This window comes from Perna viridis, chromosome 2 (genome assembly GCF_037379345.1).
Source record: "Perna viridis isolate PV_CMFRI_1.1 ecotype Kerala chromosome 2, ASM3737934v1, whole genome shotgun sequence".
Classification (NCBI taxonomy): domain Eukaryota; kingdom Metazoa; phylum Mollusca; class Bivalvia; order Mytilida; family Mytilidae; genus Perna; species Perna viridis.
In genome coordinates this window covers 17,338,057-17,364,304 of record NC_142446.1, presented here as the reverse complement: position 1 = coordinate 17,364,304, position 26,248 = coordinate 17,338,057, and the positions used below count along the sequence as shown (strand labels likewise).

Below are 26,248 nucleotides of genomic sequence, written 5' to 3'. Positions count from 1 at the left end.
ACATGGTTGGAAAGCCTACATATTTTTATTTTTGATATTTTGTTTAAAATGCTTTAGTAAACAAAAATTAACATTTGGTTTTTCATTTAACCTGTACTCATAGGAGATAAAAATTATATAGAATGCACTGTACAATTCAAAATTAAGGGAGATAACTCCGTGAATGACACTCAAATACAATAGAATCTATTGGATTTTCAATGTTGATTATCTCCTAAGAGCAGGCTGACTTGAATGAATAATTACACATTTCATAATATAGACCCATAAAACAACTTGATTACAGAAATAAAAATATGTAGCCTTTTTTTAGGGTGTATCATTTTTTTTCCAGATTTTGCATGTTTCTTACAAAGACAGCTACTTAATTTGTAGTTATTTCCTCAATGATACATTTCCCGGTCAAGTCTCTTTCACAAAACGTAACTAATATTTATTGGTTCTTACAATGTAAGAAAAAAAACTGACATCAATATCACTAAAAGAAGGTAAACATTTATACTGGAACTAGAACTTTATTAGCAACCAACGATTAATTCACAATAACATAAATTAGTGATATATCAAGAAGATGAGCTACTTCTTTGACTTAAGCAAAGGCAAAAATCACTTTAGAAGATTAGTTGTAGACACAGGGGATTTCGGGTGCCCCACTTTATGCTGGAGAATCAATATTGTTAATTTCGTGCACTTTTTGGAGTGCAAATTGACCAATGATAGCTTGAAACCCCCTTTTTCCACAGGGACTTGTGGTCGTGAATTAGATTCATTAAATGGGCAAACATTCTACTAAAGTGCTGTTTTAACGATTTGTTTACATTTTTCTATCAATGGCTATTTGATAGTAAAATGTAAAAAAATATGGCATATAATAGGGTATTAAATGATACCCCGCCACGTTGTTTATCAATGTTGAATTTAAAAGGAGTAGAAATGGAGTATATGTCATAGATATAACACAACACGGAAGACATCAAAGTGCATGGGTTTCCAATGAATGGTTATGACTGCCTCATACGTAAGGGCAGGCTGCAGTTGGTAACAAAATGTGATAGCCTTAACTAATATTCTTGTCTTTTTGTTTTTATTTTTGTTTTTATTTCTTTAGAAGAAATTTTAACTTGCACATAGACAGACACGAAAAGGTGATAATAATAGAATAAGGGGCCCACATAATAATTTTCCTTATATTTGGCATACCTCTAAAAGTATTTGTTAGCTTAAGCTAAAAATCGAACTGAACATGTATTTCCTAGCACTAAACATCTATGCAAAGTTTCAAAGCCATTCTTTAATCCGTTCTAAAGTTATCATCTGGAAACATGTATCGGTACAAAAAGGAGGACCATAGAGTGAAAAAAATGGGATAACTCGAAAAAATGATTTTTCAATTTACATGCAAACTAAAATTAGTCTGTATTTTATAGTACTAAATAACTGTACAAAATTCCAAAGTAATCATCTCGAAATATGTATCGGTAAAAAGGGGGTGGTGGTAAAGAGTGAAAAATGGCATAACTCGAGAAGTATTTTTTATTAAGCGGCAGATAAAACTTAACCTGTATTTTATAGTTATAATACTAAACAACAGTACAAAGTTTCAAAAAAAAATAATCCGTTCTCAATTTATCACCTGGAAACCGCGGAAGAGGGGGCTGGCATTTAAACATTTATTGGATTTTACTCATGACTTCAAGTTCATGTGGGTTAACGTCTAGGCTTTAGGACCTCACAGATATTTAAAGTTGTGAACTAATCAACCCAAATACTATGAAAATTTTGTAAATGGCGTATTAAAATAGTCAGTACATAGTTATAGCGTATAAAAAAATACCAATTTAGTTTTAACAGGACGACTTCCTTCCTCTTTCATAATTAGATATTCAATATTTTAATTGTATTACAAGCACAGACAAGGAAGTTACCATAACAATTCTTCGCTATTCTTCTTTTATTTGGGATATAATTTTGACATGAAGTAAATTTTTTTCCCTCCATATGCGGTCTTTATCATTATCGTCGTTCTCGACATTAACGTAACGGATTTTCACAATTATGAAGTAAAACAACATTTCTTCATTTCATGCCATTTAAAAATGTTTCTGTGTGCCATTTTGGAAATTCCCAATTCACATTAGACCAAACGATAGTGTTCTTTGTGTTTTAGTTTCACATAAAACCTTCTTAATCTGCCTCCCGTCTAGATTCGACTCTCATCCATCTGAATAGTAACCTATAAATCAAATATATCCTAATAAGTCCTTTACCATTGAAAGTCATTTTATTCGCGATTTGTAGAACCACTACAGTTGAATAATTCGGCCAAATTTTAATTTTTTGGTGTTACATTATCATAAAATTTGTAGGAGTGTATGTTTACCTTTAAATATGTGTACATGTATATCAGTAAATGCCATTGTGTAACTTTGATCAGATGGTGGAGACAAGGTGGTTGTGATTCTTTATTTTTGTTAGAAATACAACTTACAAGGCTCCAGCAAGTGCAAGGCAAAACAAACCGGCCATAACGAAGAATATCAGCCCTGGAAACAGATCTAATGTGCCTCTGTATAACTTGCCAAATACCACTCCTGATAAAGCAGCTGACAACTCGTCAAGTCCGGCAATACTTGCGAACAGAAAACCTGTCCAATAATATAAATAGGTTATGCTGGGAAATCATATACATTAAGCACAACCTGATAAAAGTACGGCTCTATCCTGTACAACACTGGAGTGCACCAGCGATATTTAAAATATGTATTTATACTGAAAAAAAAATTATATTAAAAGCATCTGTAAGTCTCGCATTCAAGTTAAATGATATATAAGGATTCAAGGTTTGACAATGACGTATTATCTGTCCACAAAATCTGACCACGACAATCAGGACGGGGTTGTGGATATTAATACGTTAGGGCGCCCAGATTTAAACACCCATTGAAATATGTGCTGTCAGCCCTAATATAGAATGCTCATGGTAACTACTTGTGTACATACATGCGGTGGAAATTTATAAGTTTATTACCTTGTTCGTTTGGACCAACCAGTCTAGACATCATTGCTCGAGCTACGGGGAATACGGAAATGGCGATGCAACCAAACAGAACATCTGAAATCAAAAAACAAAGCACATATAAACACCTTTTAAAAATATGTTTAAGTGTGACATGTTCCGGGAAGATTCAAACTATTTTGAACAGATATAAAATATGGATTGCATGTTGTCACAAGTACCTCTAACCACAAAACCACCTTTTCCGTAGATGACACGAATAAAACAAATCATATAACCTAATATAATATTCTTTTAAATCATAAAATTGAATACTGAATATAACATCCCTGAGAAAGCTTTTTGTTTGTTTTACTATGTTTTAATAAAAAGGGCATAATGATCATCTGAATAAAAGCAATTGTTTTACACTGATAAATGTTTTGTAACCGGTACCCAGATATGCGTTCACTTTAACATACAATAGAGTTGCAGTATAAGTTTCCTCGTAATAAAGACAAGAGGCTCCCAGGAGCCTGAATCACTCACCTGGTTCAATTTAACAAGGAGTTGTCCAGCAATTTTGACTCAAATAGATTTTGGTAGTACTTATCATAAGAATCATTTCAGCAACTGAAAGTTTCTTTCTATTTAACATTTTTAAGAAATGGGCTGAAAACTAAAAAAATATCTTTTATCACCTTTCAAAGGCAATAACTCTTACAAGGAGTCGTGTGACAACTTTGATCCCATGGAGATTTTTATAATGAGGATCATTTCAGCAATTGAAAGAATTGGGCTAAACCTAACGGTTTTGGAGATATATACTACAAACTACTGTCAGACCCCTGTTCTATTTTTAGTAACGGCGGCCATGTTTTTTTGACGGATCAAAAATCACCAAATTATTTCTATGCAGGATACCCCAAGGAACATTCATACCAAGTTTGGTTTCAATTGGTCAAGTAGTGCCAGAGGAGAAGAGTTTTGAAAAATTGTTAACGACGACGGACTCTAAGTGATGGCAATAGCTCACCTGACCCTCGGCCAGATGAGCTAAAAAACACATCCTTTTCCATAAGCTTTAAAGCTCGTCAAAGCTAAGTATTTCGATCAACGCTAACCACATTTATGTAAATCCACGTAAATGAAAATTAATGCCAGAAGAACTTCAAAAAGCGTAGATTAATCTAAACATTAATAATATATTGAAACACACTTACGCAAGTAAACCATCGTGGTGTTAACTGAGAATCCTAGTATTACCATGGAAACTATTCCGGAGATAGACCCAAGGACCAATACAACAGTATCCTGTGTGACCAACAACAGCAACTTTACTATGGCAACTACACAGAAGGTATTGACCAGAGTTTGTACAGCGTGCATTACTTGTATATCAAATGCTGTCCAACAAATTGGTTTATGCATGAGGAACAACGTCTGATATTCTAGTTTTCCCATTAAGTTAAATGACGAGACAATAAACACAAATAAGCAAGTCCATAACTTTCTTCTCCTATGCTGCGGATTGTCTTTCCAATACAATTTGAATGCTTTTAGAGGATTCTTTGGGGACCTGGAATTATCATTAGACGTTTTTAAAATGAAAGCACCAAAACCTAATGTGACAACTGATATTGCTAGAGCCATTATTAAAGGCTGATGAAACTCTTCGGCTCTTATCCAGAGCCCCATAATGTAATTAGTAGCGGCAGCCGTTATCATCCCCGTTGCCTGTACAATAGTGATACGGAATGCTCGATCCTTTCCCGGCAATGTTACATCGGAGACGGTTGCAAATATCTGTGACATTGCTCCACTGTACGTTCCAGTGAAAGCAAATATGATTTGGCTGATATAAAGCACCCATACAGGCCACTCAAGTAAAATTGTAAGAAGCAGTGTCAGTTCTTTGAAAATAGTTCCACTAACTGAAAAAATCCACATCAGTTTTCGTCCAAACATGTCCGAGAAATACCCAATCAAGAAAATGGGGATCACAGACCCAAACGTTGAACACATACCGAGATTCATAATTAATTCCGTCGATTCCTTCTGAATGATGCTGCTTGTATCATTGTAAGGTGCGGTTGTATTGACGGGATCGCAAGACTCTTCTGGATGTTTAACTATATGTTTTTGTCCATGCTTCTTGGCTATGTTGTCAATGACGTAATATGTCTGTACAGGACCAAGAACAACAATAGCTACGGTATGAAGTATGACTAGTAATTCAACGGGAGTCCATCTCAAGATAAATCTAAATCTTTCCCGGTCATTTCTCTCCAAGACATTGATGAGCGGGGTTTCTTCTATGTCGGATTCCATAGTCATTGCGTAAGTACAGGGTGACTTAACATAGTAATGTTATTATAAAATAGTGCTACGGAAATGTTACCAAGTCTATCTATAATTGAAACTGTAGCATTCTCGTCAGTTAAAAAATAATACTAGTTAATAGTGCCAGTTAATTGTATAGGTAAACACAATAGACATTTGTGAAAAGTTAGTTGTGTTTATCATTTTCAAATTGTTACAAATACAGATTAGACTCAGTCTCTACAGTTAACAAAAATCAAACAGATGTCATTGTATATATATTAAGTCTGATAAAAATATTAATTTTAAACGTTTCGCCATGCATTGTTAAATCTTGTAACTTACTGCGCTCATGTTTACCCCACGTAAAATATCTCCTTAAAACGTCACTACATGTTGCATAATATTTTAAGTGTGACAAACACATTAAATTTGTCAAGTACAAATTGTTACGGTTTCAAATAAATAAATACGTGGTAAGGATTGTCAAGCTGTAGCCAAGGGATGTCGAGATATGATTGTCTTCCGTCGTCCATTGTATGCTGATCTGTATGGAGCCATGATAACTTCTTTACATTATTATTTCCAATTCTCATTTGAAGATATCATATTCTTATGAAGTATGGATTTCCCATTTTATATGTATTTTCATCCAACGGAAATTAAGCATACGAGATCGTTAAATATTCACATTTAAAGACGACAGGGAAGGTTGTTGAAAATTTCCTATATTATAAAACTACAGGTGAAGATAAGCCAGAATTAGTCAGTGTAAATATAACACAAGGAAGTAGGTTTAAAGTTGACCTTTTTACTCAACTTAAATGTAGCTGTGGAATTATGCCATATCACACAAAATACAAATAATTAATGAGAATTATTTTGTAAAGGTGGTTTATTAGTTTCAAGATGTCTTCTTACATATTCTTTTCACTTGGGAAAGCACCGCAGACAAAACATTATTTTTTTCTGTTATTCACACAAAAAACAAGGTCACTCTTGTTATAAATACAATGTTTACAAAAAAAACTTGTCTAGTAATTGCCAAATTGTGATTCAATTTATCATAAAATAATATCTTTTAGTACGACGACAAGAAGAAAATCCCCCACGTATTTTCTCGCAGATGACTTATGAGAACAGGCCTCGTACTTAAAAATAAATTAGGGGTCATTCCAACCTTTCAATCTTTCAACCTAGCATTTAAACATACATGTAATGAACTAAATGAAATAACATTATAAAACATTGATACATGAGTAAAAAACTTTTGCATGTTTTGTACGATATTTGCCAAGTAATTGTACGATTCATGTCCTACCGTACCAGGGCTATGGTCTACTCAAATAAGAATTATTTGAAAAACAATGCAGGTGGTATTTTCAATACTGAAAATCTCACCAAATTTAGAAAGGACTTGACCAAAAAACTCTCTCAACTGAAATACAATGACAAAATACACGCATATTGGACATCAGATGGACACATCTTTGTTAAAATATTTGAAGATAGCAGGAAAGAAACCGTAAAAAACTTTGAGGACATCTCTAACTTTGATAGAGGTATTGACCGATCAGTTCGCCACGCTCGATCAGAATCTGGCCGCAATCCGTATACCAAGGAGGATAACGACTCTCAACAAAACGGGGGATAAACTATCCAATCAAACAAAATTGTTAAATTAACTTGTCTCTATTTTTCGAATTTTCGTAAAACTGGACAACTTAAAATACTATGGCACTAGGGGTTCTCCGTCAAGCTTTATTGGTTAAATATGATGAGAGAGCCACTTAATTAACTGCTTAACAAGTTTGCTATGTTATTTTACTATTTTGTTGACCTTACCATGCAGTTGTTAAGTTGTTGTTGTGTGTCGAAGGGTAACTACATCGTCTACAAAGTATAGACTCTCAGGCTGCGCCCACGGCATTCACTGGAAACCATTTTGTGATTGGTTCGTTGTTGTTTTCATTATCCAATCAATTGCCAAAAATGTGCAAGAAAGGAATACAATACCGCAAAAGAAGCTCTGATCATGTACATGCACGATACGCTCGATCTGCACTTCTCGTTCGTCTTCTGATATATCTGATTTGAAAATAAGTCAATCAGTATCACTCGAAAACAATTTTGTATAAAAATGGCAGTATCAGATACAACTTTACTTGTATATACTCTTTTGGTTATTTTATGTTCTTTGTTGTTTTTGTCTGTTTTACATGTCTCGTCTTTGTCCTTGTATTACATTCTTTTGATTTCCGCTAGAATATTGGTTCCCTTGATTACTCTTACAATAGGGGCCTAACCCGAAGCTTCATTTTTTTCAAGAAAAAATGTTGCACAAATACGTATCATATACGTTTGTGTTAATAATACGATGATAAATATCAAATTTCCTAGGCCATTTATTGAATTGTATTACTTTCTGGGTATGTAACCTTAATTTAATCAAATAATATATTATTTTAAAACATTATAAAATTTCATAAGGCGCGGGACATCCTTGAATGAAACCGTCTATGAGTGGGACGAGTTAATGTTTGACAAAATCAGTACGTTTTGTGCTTTAAAGATGAATGAAAACATACAATTAACTTACAATTTTGTTTTTATTAGAATTGTATAAAACATTGTATATACAGTAGAGTAAAAAAATTTAAAAAAAACAATGTGAAAACAATATCGAAAAAAATAAAAAGTTATCCACAAAAAAAAATACAAAAAAAACCCAACAAAGTCAAGCGAATTACACATCTCCAATGGTAAAGGCATCGCAAATTAGAGAAAATCCTCCAAAGTTAAGCTATGTTGGCAAAACTTGAGTTTTTAACTACATTCGACATGTCATTTATCGGCAAGAATTCGCTATTATACAGTTAAATACATACTATTACCATGTTTAGGGGGTCAGACAAGTAGAGGACAGGAACACACCCAAATGTACATTGTTATTTTAATAATATGGATTTACCTAGCAAAAAGGTGGAATAAAAAATCGAACTATGATGTATTTTTTTAAAGATCAATCTCCTTATAGTAAATTACTGATACCTTCATGTAGGTAGTAATTACAACCAAACAAAAACATTCTCAAGCCTGGTCACAGGGCTGTTAACAAGTTGAAATGAATAGTTGTGCCATGAGCACATGATACGCCTGTCTCCATGAGGGAAGGAAATGGAATATTTGTTCACATGTCATAGGTTATGCCAAAGTTTAGGTAAATAACCTTTACAATACAGTATTTTTTGGACCATGTTGGACTTAAATGAGATGTTTGAGTAAAATACAAGGATTTTTATCTTCTATTTACAGTTGGACATGTACAACAATACAAAAATATGGAAAACCTACTAACTCTGAAACTAATAAAGTATATAGACTTTTAGACCATTAAGAAAAACATAATCGTTTAAAGTTTGAATTTTACTGAATAACGTGTTCTCAAGTTACTGATTGACATGTGAAAAAAAATCCCATAAAATATGTAAGGTAAGTTTCTCAAAAAAGAAAAATAGGAATAACAGACCTTAAAACAACTGTAACAAACAGCAGTGTATAATAAGAAATAAAACCGTTTCAAAAATATGTGATGACATGTAAAACCTTGACCTCCCCGGGTCCCCCTTTTAAAAATAAAATATCAGAACTCAGAAACATAAACGAGTATCATCAAACAGTTGTGCAAATTTTGCCAATATAAAAAGTTAAACATTAAAGTGAAAATTAATTTTTAAAAAAATAAACAGAAATAAATAAAACAAGGTACTTCTTAAAAATCATAATTGTATTAAACAAATTAAAATATAAATAAATAACATTTCCAAAATTCCATGTCACTAGAAAAAAACAACACAATTATAATATTTTGACTACAGAAAAGTAATGCAGATCTTTAATTTCAGATAATATGAATACGAACACAATAAAAAAATATGTAACATCCCTGGTCACTGGGAAGCACTTGTATTTAAATGAATAAATTACTTTATAATAAAAATATGTAAGTAACATTTCTAGTAATGACTGGTGGAGAAGATCAACAGATCCCGGATATATAGGAATCATACCAATATACAACAAACGTTCAAAGAAAGATTTCCAGGTCAATTTATAGTTTCCCAAGTCTGTGTCAGCCGATTCTCTCTCTTCATCCATCTGTAAAAAACTCTACAAAAGCGTTTGAGAAAATAAGAATCTGAATAGCAAAATATAACGAGAATGTGTATGGTGGATATGTCAAAGACACAACAACACCACCGGGATAGAAATGTCAGCTCAATGCCACCCATTGGTCTTCAAAGAACGACGAGGGAACCCACACCACAGGACAGGCTGCAACTGGCCCCAAAGCACCATCATACACAGGTATAGTTTCTCGCTGGAGTTTAGCTGTGTTGCTCTTCTGCTTTAAAGTTTCGTAGTTTTCTTCCGATTTTTATGGTTTTTGTTGTTGTTTTTTTTTAGTAGTCTTTCGGAAAAAAAAACATTTATATTCACGAGTGAAAATTGTCCTTACATTCCAACTGTTATATCCAAAATAATCTAAGTTTTTTTTAAATATTTTCTACAGACAAAACAAAGCTATCAACTTATTATGCTTCTACGTATAATTGAAAACAATATTCCTCTGATGAACAGTTCCACAAGTCAGTGCAAAAACAAGGGAAATCATTCGTTTTAAAGAATACTATATAACTGAATTCAAAGTGAAAAAAAAAAACTAACTAAAAATACCCCATAAAATCGGAAGAAAACTACGAAACTTTAAAGCAAAAACGCAGCACAGCTAGACTCCAGCTAAACATTAAAATTAAAGTATAGCACTAGTGTGGTATTACACATGGTACGCTCTCTAGGAAGACAAACACACTAAAATGTTTGATATAGGAATATAGCATGTTTTGATGTGAATTAAATTTTACTTTTTGAAAATCCATTACATTTTGAGTATGGAAATGAGTTGTTGCACAAGCAACTGATTCGCTGTTCTAAACAAGATTAAATTGATAGCATAAAAAATAAATAATCTGACAGTCATAAATTTACAACTTCATGTTAAAATTCAAACATCTGAACTCTGAAGTACTTTATATTTGAAAGATATGCAAAGTAAAGGGATTGTGCTTTTCAGTCTTGCTGAACAACTACGTCATCAGCGCAGGCTACGCCTGTCCCCATGATGGAGGTACAGTTTGACTTGTGAATGAACCCATAAAAATATGAAAAAGTCCCATAACTTTGAAACAATAAAGATAACATTTTCTCCATAAGTATTATTTTTAACATTCTAAATCTGTAAAGTTTGAAGTTTATCGAACAAGGGATTCTCAAGTCTTTGACGGGAATACATTTATTAAAAAAAAACCAACATAATTCTGTAGAATAACGGACAATCATAGTTAAATCGCGCCCACACAAACATGTACGAAAATACAACCTACCATACCTTGACAAATTCTAAAAGAGGTACCATTGAAAACAAGGAACTTATATTATGAACACTTGGCTTACGTTATACTATTTTTTTTTTGGTTTTATACACTATACAGTTATCAACTTACATTGATATTACGACAACGGTGAACAGAACACCGGCCATTATAAGAAAAACTAGTCCGGGGAAGAAAGACACCGAAGCATTGTAGACTCCACCATAAAACAGCTGTGAGAAGGCAGTAAATAATAATTCTATGCTGGATATACTAGCAAATAGAGATCCTGAAAACGGAAATGGAAATTAAACAATTGAGTTCAACATGTGTGTACAATCGTTTTTATATCTTCTTAAGAAAAAAATATTTACTAGTGTCAAATGACAATCGAAAAAAATCTCGTGGCGAAAAATTTACTATAACTAGATGCTCCCAACAGCCTGAATCATCTCACCTGGTTCATTTTTCAAGGGCAATAACTGGAACAAGGAGACGTCCTACAACTTCAACCCAACGGAGACTTTTAGGCCTTATCCTAAGGAACGTTTGATCATTTGAAATTGTTTTACTATCTTTTATAGTTATCATGGAATTGGCTAAAAACTGGAAAAAAAAACAAAAAAAAAACCCAAAAACATCTTGTTATGCCTTTTAAGATGAATAACTCTAAGAAGGGGTCATCTTACAACTACAACCTACGGAAATGTTTTGTAGGCTTCATCGTAAAGACCATTTAATCAATTGAAAGTTTTTTCTATCTATAATGGTTTCCTATATTTTTGTTAAATGATGCAAAAAAAAACGTCTTTGCTGGTGTTCCAAGGGCAATTACCTTAACAAGGGGTCGTCCTGCAACTTTGACATAATATAAATCTTTGTCGGCCTTATCCTAAAGATAGTACAATCATTTGAATTTTTTTTGTATCTATTATGGTTTTTAAGTTTTAGCTAAACAGCGAAAGAATATCATTTTAGGGCAAAAAGACTAACAAAAAGTGTTCTTACAATCCTACAGTTTTATCACAAGCATCATACTACTTATTTTCTACTACAGTTTTCAGGATATTGGCTAAAAACTGCAAACTTTAAACAAGAGGCTACCAGAACCTAATCGCTCACCAGGTTAAAGTTTGTCCTTCAAGAACAATCAATTTAACAAGAATTGTCCAACAATTTTGACTCAAGAAGACTTATCATAAATAACATTTCAGCAATTGAAAGTTTCCTTCTATCTATTATAGTTTTCAAGATATTGGCTGAAAACTGTTAAAAACGTCATTTTTTATCCTTCAATGGCAATAACTCTAACAAGGAGTCGCCTGACAACTTTGATCCCTGAAGACTTTTGAAGGCCTTATAATAAGGATCATTTTAGCAATTGAAAGAATTTGACTAAACCTAACGGTTTTGAAGATACGTGCAAAAAACTTCTGTCTCACCCCTATGTTCTATTTTTAGTAACCATGGCCATGCTTTTCAACGGATCATAAATCCCCACATCAGTTCTATGCAGGATACCCCAAGGAACATTCATACGAGTTTGGTTCCAATTGGTCAAGTAGTGTAAAAAGGAAGATTTTGAAAGAAATAATATTAAAAATAACAAAAAAAAAAACGTCGAAAAAGGGTAATAACTCCATTATGGATTAACAAATTAAAATAAAAATACCACCACAGATAGATCTCACCATGTTTAACACTTTCCCATGTCAGAATTTGACTAAACCTAACGGCTTTGGAGATATATATGAAAAACTATTGTCCGACCCCTATGTTCTATTTTTAGTAACAGCGACCATGTTTTTCGACGGATCGAGTTTTTCACCAGTTCTATGCAGGGCACCGCAAGAAACATTCATACCAAGTTTGGTTCCAATTGGTCAAGTAGTGTCAGAGGAGAAGAGTTTTGAAAAATTGTTAAGGACGACGACGACAGCCGCCAAGTGATGGCAATAGCTCACATGGCCTCCGGCCAGGTAAGCTAAAAACGTCACTCCACCTTTCAATGGCGACAACTCTAAAAGGGACCATCCTTCAACTTGCAGGCTTTTGTAGAGCACTTCAAGTCATCTTCATTTTTCTCTGTCCCTCATAGTTTTAAGCTATACCTTGAATCACTATGTTCTATAAATAGACATGTTGGCCAATTTTTAAAGGGTCAATAATCCAAACCCACCTTTCGTGCAGACGTCATGTAGACCTTTATTAAAATCTATTGAGTAGTTTCAGAGGAGCTGTTGTAAGAAAAAAAAGTTTACAGGTGACGACAACGACATGTGATGGCAATAGCTCACATGCTAAAAAAACTTTTACTACCATTTTTTTAAACAAAATTCAGGCACTGCTAAATGAAAAGCCAGGTGCAGAAAACCCAAACCAACTAACAATGCTTTTTTGATCAACAGATGCAATACTCCAGCAGTGCAAGTAGTCTGGCAAGCTATTTTCTGACGCAATTCCAACTGCTTACATTGTAGTAGTAAATATGCAATAGTTTTATATAACTATTAAAGTACATTCTGTATACAGATATTTTGGAGAATTCTCTCTTAAATCAACCAAATCAAGAACGTTAATTCTTGCAGTTTTTTATCTCGAAGTGTTATGTGCATAATCTGTAGCTGTTCCCGGATTAGTGAATTTTGTGGTTTTCTGACATGCACGTATCAGCTCCTGTCTGCTATTCTTAATAAGTATACACATACCGTATGTACCATAGATGTATAACCTGTACATAACTCGTTAGTGTATTCATAAGGGGACGACCATTTGATTCTAAAGGGGGGGCTGGCAGTTTTTGGAAATAAATATTCTGGCCCTAAAAAGTTGAAAATAAATATATCTGGCCTACGTCTTCTAGAAAATGAATAAATTTCTGACCACAGTCCAGATACTTCATACAGTGAAATGGTAATAAATAATCTAGCCCCGATGTGGTTGAAAATAATTTTTTTCTCACTAGGAAATTTGAAAAATAAATATTCTGACCCCAAAGAATTTGTCAGCCCCCCTCAGAATCAAAAAGGTGTTCAATAAGTACATTGAGTTAACAAGACTTTAGACTCGTTGACCCAGTTCTCTATGTACTCTTTACTATTATAGTATTACCATCCACGACCTTCATGTAATAGTTTGTAAAATTTGATAGATTTACACACAAGTTGGATTGAATATTTGATAATAGGAACAAACCCCAGTCATCTAGCCAGGTGTCGATCAAGCTTCCTGGATGCTGAAGTCATTATTCTTACCTTGTTCTTCTGGTTTACACTGTCTTGACATCAGTGACCGAATTACAGGAAATACGGACGAGGAACAGATACCGACTACCACAACTGCAATAAAAATAATAACTTTTGGTATTTATAACAGCGCCACGAAATTGAAGAATTAGTTAAGCTTCTGAGAATATTCTTTAAAAAATAATTGCATTATACAAACTGGGTACTTTGATTGGGCTTACCATGACACACTTGAATTCTCGTGGCACCAAGCCTGTTTTTTTTTCTCTGAATTACATCAAGATTAACTATTCACATATGTAACTTGCCTGTGAGTTCATATAGGAACTTGCTTCCACTATCTATGTACGTGCAGCCTACGTTAAACTATGTTAAAAAAACGCATGTAGAGCATTAAACAACTATATACGTTAATTGTGTGACCCAGCCATTTACTAAAATGGCTCATACATGTATTTTATTTTAAATTTTGGAACAACAGACAGAACCAAATGAAATTTTATAGAATATGTGATAAACTTAAAACAACAACATATTCTGTTTTACAGGAGAATACTTACACATGTAAACCATCCAGTCGTGGGTTGCTAGTGCTAAGAACAGAAAAGCTGATGTTGCTGATATACTTCCTATAACTAGAATACCATAATCTTGCATAAAAACATGGAGCACACGAACCACTACGATAACAGCACCCCAGTTCATAAATGTCTGAATGGAGCCAAACACTTGAATTTTCACCTCATTCCAACACAAAGGATACCTCATGAGAAATAGGATTACAGTGCCAGATCTACCCATAATAGCTGCACCGGTCATAGCTAAAATAAAGAGCGAGGTCAGCAACTTCCATCGCCTACCGATAGGGGAACTGTCTGTGTAAAGTCGTAAACTTCGAAAAAGATAAGCAGAGCTAACAAATATTTCGTTGTTGTTGTTATATCGAGAAGTTTCGGGTAAAAAAAAAACACAAAAAATTACACAGATGATTGTCACCGAGCAAATGAATAACATAGGCAAGTAAAACCGGTCATATCGTATCCAATAACCAATGCCTAAAGTTCCCACAGAAAAGGTAATAGCAGCTATTCCCTCGACAACAGATATACGTAATGCCCTATTTTTGCCAGGAGAAGTGATGTCCGCAGTCATCCCAAAGAGAGACATCATCATTGCACCAAAACTTCCAGTCAATCCCTCAACAACTTGTCCTATGTAGAGAAAGCTGAAAGATAGCTGAAAATGGATTACAACTATATTTACTATTTCTTTTATAATAAGTCCGACTAAACAAAAGCACATAACTGATTTTCTTCCTAAGCGATCAGCAACAGCCCCCAAAAATATAATAGGAACCACAGAAAGAAATGTACTACAAAATCCTAAGTACATTAAAATCTCAGTTGATTTTTCCTCAATCAAGTCGCCAACCGACTTTGTTTCAGTTCTGTTACTTTTACAATCGACAGAACCGTGGTTAATGAAACCAGATTCGTTGTACTCTTTGGCCACCATGCTGATGACATAATATTGTTGTACTGGTATTAAACACGACATAGACAGGAAGTATAAAACAATAATGACTTCTATAGGTATGTATCTGTTTGTCCGAGTCGATGGTGGGTAGGAATCAAGTAACGGAGTTGTTGCATCTTCTGTCGCCATTTGTCAAGAACTAGTTCTCTGTAAGTCAATTAATGTTTGTATTAAATCAGAAATAAAGAATGTGGTACATGCTTTAGTAACCTATATATGCATGATGGGCAGTCCCTATATAACTAAAAGAGCCTGAATCGCTCACCTGTTTTCTTGAGCCAAACTCTATTTGTTTGTAAAACAATTGTGTTTTTTTTTCTTTTTGGTTCATCACGGCTTTTAAATAGATTAACACGAAAATTTAACCGCAGATAAATCTAATTATGCAGAACACTTCTCACCATATAGGAATTTGGCTAAACCTAACGGTTTTGGTGATAATGCGAAAAACTGCTGTGGGACCCCTAAGTTCTATTTTAAATAAATGCAGCTTTGTTTTTCAACGGATTAAAAATCCCCACATCTGTTCTAGGCAGAACATATTAAGGAACGTTAATACCAAATTTGGATCATACTGGTCAAATAGTGTCTGAGTAGTAATAACATTAAAAAAAAGCAAAAACAAACTAGAGGCCCAAGAGAGCCTGAATCGCTCACCTGGAAATTTTGAAATCATGGTCATATACCTTTATGACCATTCAAACAAAAGGTTTTGAGTGCTATCATAAGTAGACTTATGGAGAGGGCCTTGAGGTCATTAAACCTATCAAGTTACTCTGAGCTTAGGGAAGTTGCTCTTTGAAAATTCATTTATAAGAGTATTTGTAGATCTCGCACGTAGCAAGTCTGTTAGTAGTTGGAGGTAGCGGAGCCCAGCCTTTGGGATACCCGACCAAACAACTCGGTCAGAGTATGTTCTACTAGCCACTGGGCTGCTGTTTTATTTTAACGCTTTGGCCTAATCCCAGACCCCACTTGGGTCTGAGAGCGTTTCCCACTCAATTATTGGGAGTACGTCAACTGTGAATCTTCAAAAATTGACCAATTAGAAGCGTATACAACCTCGGGCAGCCATCTTGTTTAATCAAGCATTAAGGTCATTGACCCTATCAAGTTTCAAAACATTGGCACCTGTGGTTTTAGAGAAGTTGATCTTTGAAAAATTGGCCAATCAGAAGCTTAAATATAGTTTTTGGCGGCCGCCATGTTAAATTAAGCGGTACAAAAGGTAAGGGTGCACTATACAGTTACATTAAGGCGCACTGTTTCGCACACCAAGTTACACCCGTCAAATTTTGTAAAACTTAAAATTAGAAGTTGAAATCCGGTGGATATATTGTTTAAATGTACTTAAACATTTATACGTAGACACATGTAATATATGTAATGGTAAACAGGTGTAATTTAAAGGAAGAATGGTATCCGGAACGTTTCAGTCCCCTGCCGTATTAGGTTCTCTCCTCAGCATCAGATGGCTGATTTTCAACATACCTTATTTCGCACGAACTTTTGGAACTAAAATTGTGAGAGAATAAGGGTCTTATTATTTTTACCCTTTTTCCACCTACTCCATGCATGCTTTCATCCTGTGGTAGTGTCTAAGTGCCTGATACTTTATAAAACATAGTAATTGGCTGTTAGTTTTGGAAAGGCACCCCTGATTTGTTTTAAAACTCAGTAAATTGTTTTTCTCAGTATGTTACCATGGCTATTGGATTTTATAACAATAATCACTAAATTACTTATAAATGACTTGAACCTCCACACACCAAGGATTTCAAAAATATACACTTTTTTATAACAAAACACTAAAAATTTCTGTGCGGACAGTCTCAAAACAGCTTTATTTCAACAAAATGAGATCAAATTTTCATAAATGACCTAATTGTATTGTACTACCTAAATTTTTTGCAGAGGCTCTCGCATACATCATGTCCGCAAAGTTGGGTTGAAATTGGTCAAGGGGTTAACATTTGGCTGAGCAAAATGTGAAAAGTTTACGGACAACAGATGACGGACGCAAAGTGATGGTATAAGCTAACGAAGACCTCTGGTCACGGTGAGCTAAAAACATGAAGATCCAGCATACAACAAAAGAGCCTGAATCACCTGACAAACCATACCCTATTAACAAAGTAAGTAATAGTATCATGCTTCATTACCATGTTTGACAAAAACTGACGAAAAAGAGCATATATTGATGAATGCTGTAAGATCAAAAGAGTACCTAAGGCAATGTGAAATGTTGGAAATGCCTTCAAAGTGTTTTTGAACCTATGGAAAAAATTTGGGCAGGGGTCTCCTATGCCCTGTTATTCCACCTGGTCTGAGGGGGGCATTAGCCCAGTATAGATTTGCTGAAAAAGAACATAAAATAATGTTAAACCATGGCTGTCCAACATTTTCATCGCCATTCATACCAAGAGACCATGTTTACTATATAAACCAATCATCGTTGAAATCAAAGCAAGAATAAAAAATAGCGGGCAATGGCCGCCCAGAACTATCTTTCGTCATCACCATTTAACTCATAGTTTCTTAAAGGTTGAATCTGAGCAACTGGTGAAAACAGTCGTGAAATGGCAGCCATTTTGAAAATAGCCACCTAAAAAATAATTTCAATACTGCCCGTCAACTCAGAATATCATGTTTATCTTATTGGTAGCTTTCATTTTCATTATTCTTTTACAGTACAGGAAAAATAGCAAAAAAGCATTTTGACCCCTATGTTCTATATAGTTTTAGTAACGAAGGCCATATTGTTTGACTGATGAAAAATTTCAAATGATTCAATTTTTATACTTGCTTTGATTTCAACGATATACAGTAAATATGGTCTCCTGATATGAATGGTGATTATGAAAGTTTTGGAAAGCCGTGGTTTAACTCCATTTTATGTTCTTTTTAAGCAAATATATACTGGGCTAATGCCCCTTCAGACCAGGTGGAATAACAGGGCATAGGGGATCCCTGCCCAAATTTTTTCAAGAGGTTCTAACACTTGGAAGGCATTTCCTACATTTTACAGTGCCTTAGATACTCTTTTGAACTTACAGCATTCACCAATATATGCCCTTTTTCAGCAATAGTTTGTCAAACATGGTAACAAAGCATGAAGCCTTTACGTACTTAGTTAACAGAGTGTGGTTTGTCAGGTGAGCGATTCAGGCTCTTCGAGAGCCTCTCGTTTATTTCATTATACTGTTAAAAGCAATCTGGAGGCCAGATTTTTTGTTTTGAAAATTGCTACAGTGGAGGCAAGAAAATTTTGTAGTTCCTAATCTTTCAAGACCAAGATGTTTAATTACAAAAACCGCTTCTCCCTCAGATTCAAATAGTTTATTCTATAATTAATTGCGTAATAGCAAGGTTAACTGTCTGCGGGACCAATAAGTGGAATTCTCATGTCAGAGTGGCATTCCGACTTCATGGAATAGTATTTCATGGGTTTTTGTCCCTCTTCAAATATAAGTTCTGGTAAAATGTCTTCAATCTATTTTCGATACTATTAACTTATGAAGGAAGACAATTATTTGACAGTCGTAATAACTAACCTACTCAGGTTATAGAGTCTAAGTTTTTGTAAGAATCAGGCAAAATGGGAAAAATCATGTCTAACACCACCCACCAATCTGACAATACAATTTTACTCAAAGATGATTCTCTATCTGAAAATACCACTATTTGGTCCCTGCATCACTGGATTTGTTCAGAAATGTTTCAATAGAATGTTAGAAAAATGAGGTTTTTGACAGTGTAATATGCCCTTGAAATGTTAATTTTCAATGCATATCAATGAAATTATAACTCAGTTTACCATTCTGATGGTGCAAATAATCAAATTAAACTATCAAAATGGTGATTTTTCATACCATGTTTCACCCACTGCCGGATTCTTACAGAGACTGACGCGTTAAAAAGGTATGACCAGACATAAGCTGTTAGGTAATTTGAAATCGTTAACATCATAATTATTTCATCCAATGGACCAGTTGCTGAAATGACATTGAGGATTTAAAAAAAATACAGTTCTAACGTTTATTGCATTTGTTACATATTTTCAATCCCAAATTGAGATCCAGACAGTAATTCATTCATGTGAAGTTTATTTTTTAGATTTATCATTGCTGCTTTTGTTTATGAAATTATTTCAATATAAATATATACTATATGTGTTTAATAATGTCCTAGATCTGGTACGTAAACATAACACATATTCATCACAACTATATGACAGAACGCAAAATACTTTATGTGCACATCGAGGAAGTTCATCTATTTCTACGGTTGTCGTTGTGTGTAAAGAAGATAAAAAACTTACCTGGTATAATAGTGTCAGGTCAGGGGTCAATATGTAGCGGACACTCGGTTATATAATAGTATCATACTTCACGACTACGCGATGTTATCCACTTTAACAGAGTATGATAATTCAATGCTAAAAATCGTGATGTTTCCCCTTCAAACTTTCTCCATGAGTAACTAATTCAAACGAAGAAGGAAGTTGGTCCTATTTATCAAACGAAAATCTGAAGTGATTTCCTCGTGACATTGTTGTTGTTTACAGCCGTCGTCAGGAGTTATCTTTATTTTCCCGCGTATTCTGAGGTCTGTTTAGTTTTGTTGGCTAAAACGTATGATACTTTTTTTAAAAAATCCTCACTTCGACGCAAACCTTTAGTAATTTTCGTCAAGTTTTATTAATTCTCTCTGACAGGAATTACTCTGTAGCAAGAGGCAGCTAACTAACATACTTACAATACAACAATGACAGACAAGGTAGACATTCATTCGAATAAATAGTAAATTTATAGCAAGCAAAGGTGGACAAAAATGTATGGCAAGCAAAAATGGACAAAATTGTATGGCAAGCAAAAGGGGACAAAGATTTATGGCAAGCCAAAGTGGACAAAAATCAATATTTTGCTATATATTAGAAAATGAATTTCTAATATTACAAAATCATTTTTTAATATTAGAAAAGATTTTTTAATATTAGAAATTCAATTTGTAATATTAAAAATTCATTTTCTAATATTACTAATTCCTGATTTAGTAATGTTATAAAATATCACACATTTTATAATATTACAAATTGAATTTGTAATATTAGAAAATGAATTGTTATATTAGAAAATGAACTTGTACTTTTAGAAAATCAGTCTCATTTTTTAATATTACAAAATGATTTTTAATATTAAAAAATCGTAACTGAATACGACAAATCCATTTTCTAATATTAGAAAATCAATTTCTTATCTTAAAAAAATCGTTTTTTAATGTTAGAACTTCAATTGAATTTTTAATATTAAAAAGGTTTTTGTGATATTAGAAATCTAATTTGTAATATTAAAAAATGAATTTGTAAAATATTAAAAAATCATTTTTTAATCTTAGAAAACACTTTTTTTTCTAATATTACAAATTCATTTTCTAATATTACAAATTCATTCTCTAATATTATAAATTCATTTCCTAATATTACAAATTCATTTTCTAATATTACAAATTCCTGATTTAGTAATATTATAAAATATCATACATTTTGTAATATTACAAATTGAATTTGTAATATTAGAAAATCAGTCACATTTTTTTTAATATTACAAAATGATTTTCTAATATTAAAAATTCGTCATTGAATACACAAATCCATTTTCTAATATTAGAAAATCAATTTCCAATATTCAAAAATAGTTTTTTAATATTAGAAATTCAATTTAATTTTTAATATTCAAATATGATTTTTTAATATTAAAAATGTGTTTTGTGATATAAGAAATCCAATTTGTGATATTAGAAAATGAATTTGTAATATTAAAATTTATTTTTTAATATTAGAAAACACTTATTTTCTAATATTACAAAGTCATTTTCTAATATAACAAATTCATTCTCTAATATCATTAATTCATTTCCTAATATTAAAAATTCATTTTCTAATATTACAAATTCCTGATTTAGTAATATTATAAAATATCATACATTTTGTAATATTACAAATTGAATTTATAATATTAGAAAATTAATTTGTAATATTAGAAAATCAGGCACATTTTTTAATATTACAAAAAGATTTTCTAATATTAAAATTTCGTCACTGAATACGACAAATCCATTTTCTAATATTAGAAAATCAATTTCTAATATTCAAAAATAGTTTTTTAATATCAGAAATTCAATTGAATTTTTAATATTAAAATATGATTTTTTTAATATTAAAAATGTGTTTTGTGATATAAGAAATCCAATTTGTGATATCAGAAAATGAATTTGTAATATTAAAAAAAATATTTTAATATTACAAATTCATTTTCTAAATAAATAGTAGATTTCTTATATCATAATACACATTTTTAATATTTAAAAAAATCATATTTTAATATTAAAAATTCAATTGAATTTCTGATATTAAAAAACTATTTTTGAAAACACCCAATACGAAGTAAACTCGTATTGATAGAATTATTTACAATACCGTTTGCGTTTCCATTTAAATTTTCAATTCTTGATTCATTCGACATGGTTTCTTTATTTCTAGTATTGTACTAGATTTTCCTCATAATATTTTTCAAAATTAATTGGTAAAAAGTATTCATGTTTATCATGATAACAGCATTCGCAAGAATTTGAAAAAAAAACAATAAGTATAATTAGTAAGTGAGCTATCAATATTATATATACAAGAAGTTTTCAAACTACTATCATACACAGAATTGTCAGGATTTTCTAACTCAATAAAAGAGTAATCAAGGGAACCAAGGTTATAGCGGTAATCAAAAGAATGTAATCCAGGGACAAAGACCAGACATGGAAAACAGACATACACAACAAAGAACATAAAGTTACTAAAATCATACATACAAAGTAACAAAAGTAAATGAGCAACTCGGACTCCACTAAAAACTGGGAGCATGGACCAGGTGCACCGGTAGGGTAAGCGTCCTCTGCTTTTCTAGAAACACCCGCCGAGGTGCTCATAAAAAGTCAAGACAAACGAGGAAAGGAAAACTATGACCCGTTGAATAAATCAGTTTTCATGGTGCTGATGGATACACCATAACGATCCACGAGTTCATGATGACGACCATAAAACTTCTGTAGTATCGTCATCATTCATGCGAGTTTGTTCCCCTTGGCTGTATATAGGGATTTTCTGTGTCGGACGAATCAGATCGTTTCTGACATTTAAAAGGCCTATCCGCCTCTTTGGGGGTTCTAAGTAAAGAATCTCTGTAGCTTATCTTGTCGAGAGGGGCTTGGCCATGGTCATCCGCAAAGCGGGCCGTTAATAAATAATTTGTCCCACACCAATACAGCATGTTTTCCCTGTTTCTATGTTTCCTTAAACACGGGATACAATTTTTCCTCCGATCCTCAATAGCTTTAGGAAATTGTTCTTGTATGCCATTAGGCATGTTCTTGAGCCAAGTAGCGTTATCTATGACCAATCGTAAGTCTGTGATAAACCTGGCTAAGATTGGTCGAGGTCTACCCTTGGTTCTCTTCCCGAGGCGATGGACATTCCCAAATTGTATATTATGTTCGATACCTAGTTGTTCGAACAAAAACGTGCGTAGTTCATGTTCAACATTATCTGTCGATTGTTCGACAAGATTTGTGAAAATCAAATTATTTTTCATTGATCTACACTGTATATCGAGTACTGATTCCTTGAGGTTTTAGATAGTTATATCATCCTCTGGACCAAGTTGTGCTTTAGTTCCTTTTCTTTTAGCAATTTGCCTAAAAATAGCTTCAATCGCATTTGGCTGGGTCCTACGATCTTTAGATTGTCTGGGTGATTGGCTATCTTTTACTGGATTTTCAATACGAAGACGCTCCTCAATATTCTTAATACGCAAGTCTTGTTGAATAAGGTTTCTAGTGTTTTCCTGGATTTGCTCTGTTGATTTGTCAGATAAATCACCGAGACCTTTGCAGCTGCTCTCACAATCTGCTAATTTCTTGCCAAAGCCGCCGGACTGTTGCTCCAGAGTTCTCACTCGCGCTGAGACACTCTTGCTTTAGATCATCCAACCGTTTACTAATATTTGTTTCCATACCTTGCATGTTAGAGTAAATGCCAGATAGAATTACTATCTGAAGAATTAAGTTCTGTATATCGTTGGGGTTTTGTTGATTTATTTCGCCAGTTTCAACAATTACTCTGCCCTCTTCGATCAGCTTTGCTGTGTCAACAAGTGATGACATTTCTACAATAATCATTTTGTCTATCTATTAGGTGAAAAGGTTATATTTACTACTATCAGCTGTTTTTACGAAAGAATCTAAAGTCCCAATTCCATTCATTCAATCGTGAACATAATTATATATACACTTCAGCCCTGGGCTATAACCTGGACAGGTCTCGGTGAACTGTACATAACACAAAGAAAAATATGGGAAAAGGCCTCTAATATTCAATTTTCTGTAATATATGTGATGATATAAAGATAATATTTACGGTTGTGAAATCTGAATCCAAATATAGTTCACTAACTATCCATAATCCAAGATTTTTACACCGACCAGAATAACACTCCATTTTTAACATTTTTCTATATTCAATTACGATTTTTTAATATTAGAAAATCATTGTATAATATTTAAAAAATGTGACTGATTTTGCAATATTGCAAAGTGATTTTCTAATATTACAAATTAATTTTCTAATATTACAAATTAATTTCTAATGTTACAAAATGTGTGATGTTTTATAGTATTATTAAATCAGGAATTTGTAATATTAAAAAATCTTTTCTAATATTAAAATAATGATTTTGTTCCACTTTGGCTTGCCATGTAAATTTTCATACAAATAAACAAACATTGTATGAACAATATATTGACCAACATAATCACGATCGATAACTCAAAAACTATTCATTATCAGGATGCACGTACTATAAAAATAATAATAGCTCAGATAGTTTATATACAATGGGATTTACCAAAGACAGGTGGAATCTTATTATTCTTGAATAATTTCATGAGATCTTTGACAAACAATGCCAATATCTTTAGTCCTGTTATATTGTAAATGTGCGATTCACATACAAAAGTAAGTAAATAATAATAATAATAATAAAATAAAGAGCTTCGGGAGCACAGCATGATATGACCGTAGCCGTCGAACCCTGTTCACTCGGAGAAAGTGTTTACACAACATCTCAATATGGCGGAGGGAAATTTTGGTATTTTCTTTCATAAAGTTGTTTATGCAAGATATTAAACAAAATAAATATGAAAAATAGTCATTCATCAATGCTTGAAATTTGAAGCGGAAAGATATGACTAATGAGGAATAATAAGGCAAAATATCGGCGGGAAGACCGTAATAGAACATGGCAATTACGAATGGAATGACCATGTGGATATTTAATACAAAAATACCAAAATAATAATGTGATCACGTAGTATCAATTTATGTCTAGTCTATGCTCTTCATTTTATGATATAAAAAACACCAATTCAAAATTTGACACTCAGGATCTTTGGTTGAAAGACAGCATGCTCAAAAACATTTACAAAAAGACCGTTAATCATACGAAGAAAATAATAAACTATTGTAAAATTTGTCCATTTTTATGGTAAATAATGTGTGGTATTCACATCTCCATTTCTGAAAATACACGGAAAACAAATAATGTAAAAATAAAGAGTTTTTAATTTTTTGTCCTTTTCTGTTAAGTGTAAGTATTTGTAAGAATCAGGAAATCTGATTGAAAACGCAGGCAGGAATTTTATAAGGAATTCAATTTAAATCAAAATCAAAATCAGACTAAAAAGTAAAAAGAAAGGGTTTTCTTGGGGTGTTGCCCAATTTTGTACCCATTTGACTCCAAAACGGTTACAGATAAGCCTACTTTGTAAAATGTTTTGAAATCTGAATCATGAAAATCGGACCAACAATAAAGCTTTCCTATCAATTCTAATGATAACACTCGTTTCCCCTTTTAGCCCTTTATTTCCAAAAGGGGTGGGGAAAATATGTTCAAATTTCATAAAGATCGGATAAGTTTAAATCAAGCTATCGTAAATAAACTTAAGTTAACAAACGCGTCGACGACAGGGTGATACCATTATATGACTGAAAAACATTGCCGTCTACTCAGTCCATATTAAAACTCTTCGATTAAAAAAAAATATCATACATATTCTAGTACGATAGGAAAAAAAAGTTAAAACACCACGTCTGCCATTTTGAGAACCTATTGCAAGAACATAACTCGTTTATTCATCTATATACATGTGTATACCTGCAGAAAAATCTATGGATACCTGCAGAAACATCTATTGGTACCAACAGAAACTTCGATAGATACCTGCAGAAACGTCTATAGATACCTGCAGAAACTCATATAAATACCTGCAGAAACATCTATAGATACCTGCTGAAACTTCTATAGGTACCTGCAGAAACTCCTATAAATACCTGCAGAAACGTCTATAGATACCTGCAGAAACTCCTATAAATACCTGCAGAAACATCTATAGATACCTGCAGAAACGTCTATAGATACCTGCAGAAACTCCTATAAATACCTGCAGAAACATCTATAGATACCTGCTGAAACTTTTATAGATACCTGCAGAATCTCCTATAAATACCTGCAGAAACGTCTATAGATACCTGCAGAAACTCCTATAAATACCTGCAGAAACATCTATAGATACCTGCAGAAACGTCTATAGATACCTGCAGAAACTCATAT

General features: G+C 33.0%; 2 protein-coding genes across 4 annotated transcripts; both read right to left on the bottom strand.

Moving 5' to 3' along the window:
* Window positions 1-495: 495 nt before the first annotated feature.
* On the bottom strand, window positions 496-7,013 carry LOC148623868 (proton-coupled folate transporter-like). Of its 2 annotated transcripts, none has more exons than XM_088566119.1 (5): window positions 5,663-7,013; window positions 4,219-5,350; window positions 3,029-3,112; window positions 2,489-2,645; window positions 496-2,233 (listed from the first exon to the last, which is right to left on the bottom strand). In XM_088566119.1, the coding sequence occupies exons 1-5, from the start codon at window positions 5,669-5,671 to the stop codon at window positions 2,185-2,187; spliced, it is 1,431 nt and encodes a 476-aa protein (XP_088422245.1). In that variant the 5' UTR covers window positions 5,672-7,013; the 3' UTR covers window positions 496-2,184. The 2 variants fall into 2 exon arrangements, with proteins under 2 accessions (XP_088422245.1, XP_088422244.1); XM_088566118.1 differs by having other exon boundaries at window positions 5,791-7,013.
* Window positions 7,014-7,162: 149 nt separating this feature from the next.
* Window positions 7,163-20,010, bottom strand: LOC148623867 (lysosomal proton-coupled steroid conjugate and bile acid symporter SLC46A3-like). 2 transcript variants are annotated; one of them, XM_088566120.1, is made up of 6 exons: window positions 19,852-20,010; window positions 14,555-15,677; window positions 14,004-14,087; window positions 10,882-11,038; window positions 9,388-9,487; window positions 7,163-7,405 (listed from the first exon to the last, which is right to left on the bottom strand). In XM_088566120.1, the coding sequence occupies exons 2-5, from the start codon at window positions 15,657-15,659 to the stop codon at window positions 9,424-9,426; spliced, it is 1,410 nt and encodes a 469-aa protein (XP_088422246.1). In that variant the 5' UTR covers window positions 15,660-15,677; window positions 19,852-20,010; the 3' UTR covers window positions 7,163-7,405; window positions 9,388-9,423. The 2 variants fall into 2 exon arrangements, with proteins under 2 accessions (XP_088422246.1, XP_088422247.1); XM_088566121.1 differs by lacking the exon at window positions 7,163-7,405 and having other exon boundaries at window positions 7,908-9,487.
* Between the last annotated feature and the right edge of the window lie 6,238 nt (window positions 20,011-26,248).

What these genes read in the sequence shown, in the direction of transcription:
- LOC148623868 (XM_088566118.1), bottom strand. Translation starts at nt 5,913, where the DNA reads ATGAGAATTGGAAATAATAATGTAAAGAAGTTATCATGGCTCCATACA. An exon ending in CACCACGATGGTTTACTTGC is followed by an intron (nt 3,113 to 4,218) that starts GTAAGTGTGTTT and finishes TTTTGATTTCAG; the next exon opens with ATGTTCTGTTTGGTTGCATC. An exon ending in CTTGCACTTGCTGGAGCCTT is followed by an intron (nt 2,234 to 2,488) that starts GTAAGTTGTATT and finishes TTTGATTTATAG; the next exon opens with GTTACTATTCAGATGGATGA.
- LOC148623867 (XM_088566120.1), bottom strand. Translation starts at nt 15,659, where the DNA reads ATGGCGACAGAAGATGCAACAACTCCGTTACTTGATTCCTACCCACCA. An exon ending in CGACTGGATGGTTTACATGT is followed by an intron (nt 14,088 to 14,554) that starts GTAAGTATTCTC and finishes TTTTTATTGCAG; the next exon opens with TTGTGGTAGTCGGTATCTGT. An exon ending in GTGTAAACCAGAAGAACAAG is followed by an intron (nt 11,039 to 14,003) that starts GTAAGAATAATG and finishes TTCCGTTTTCAG; the next exon opens with GATCTCTATTTGCTAGTATA.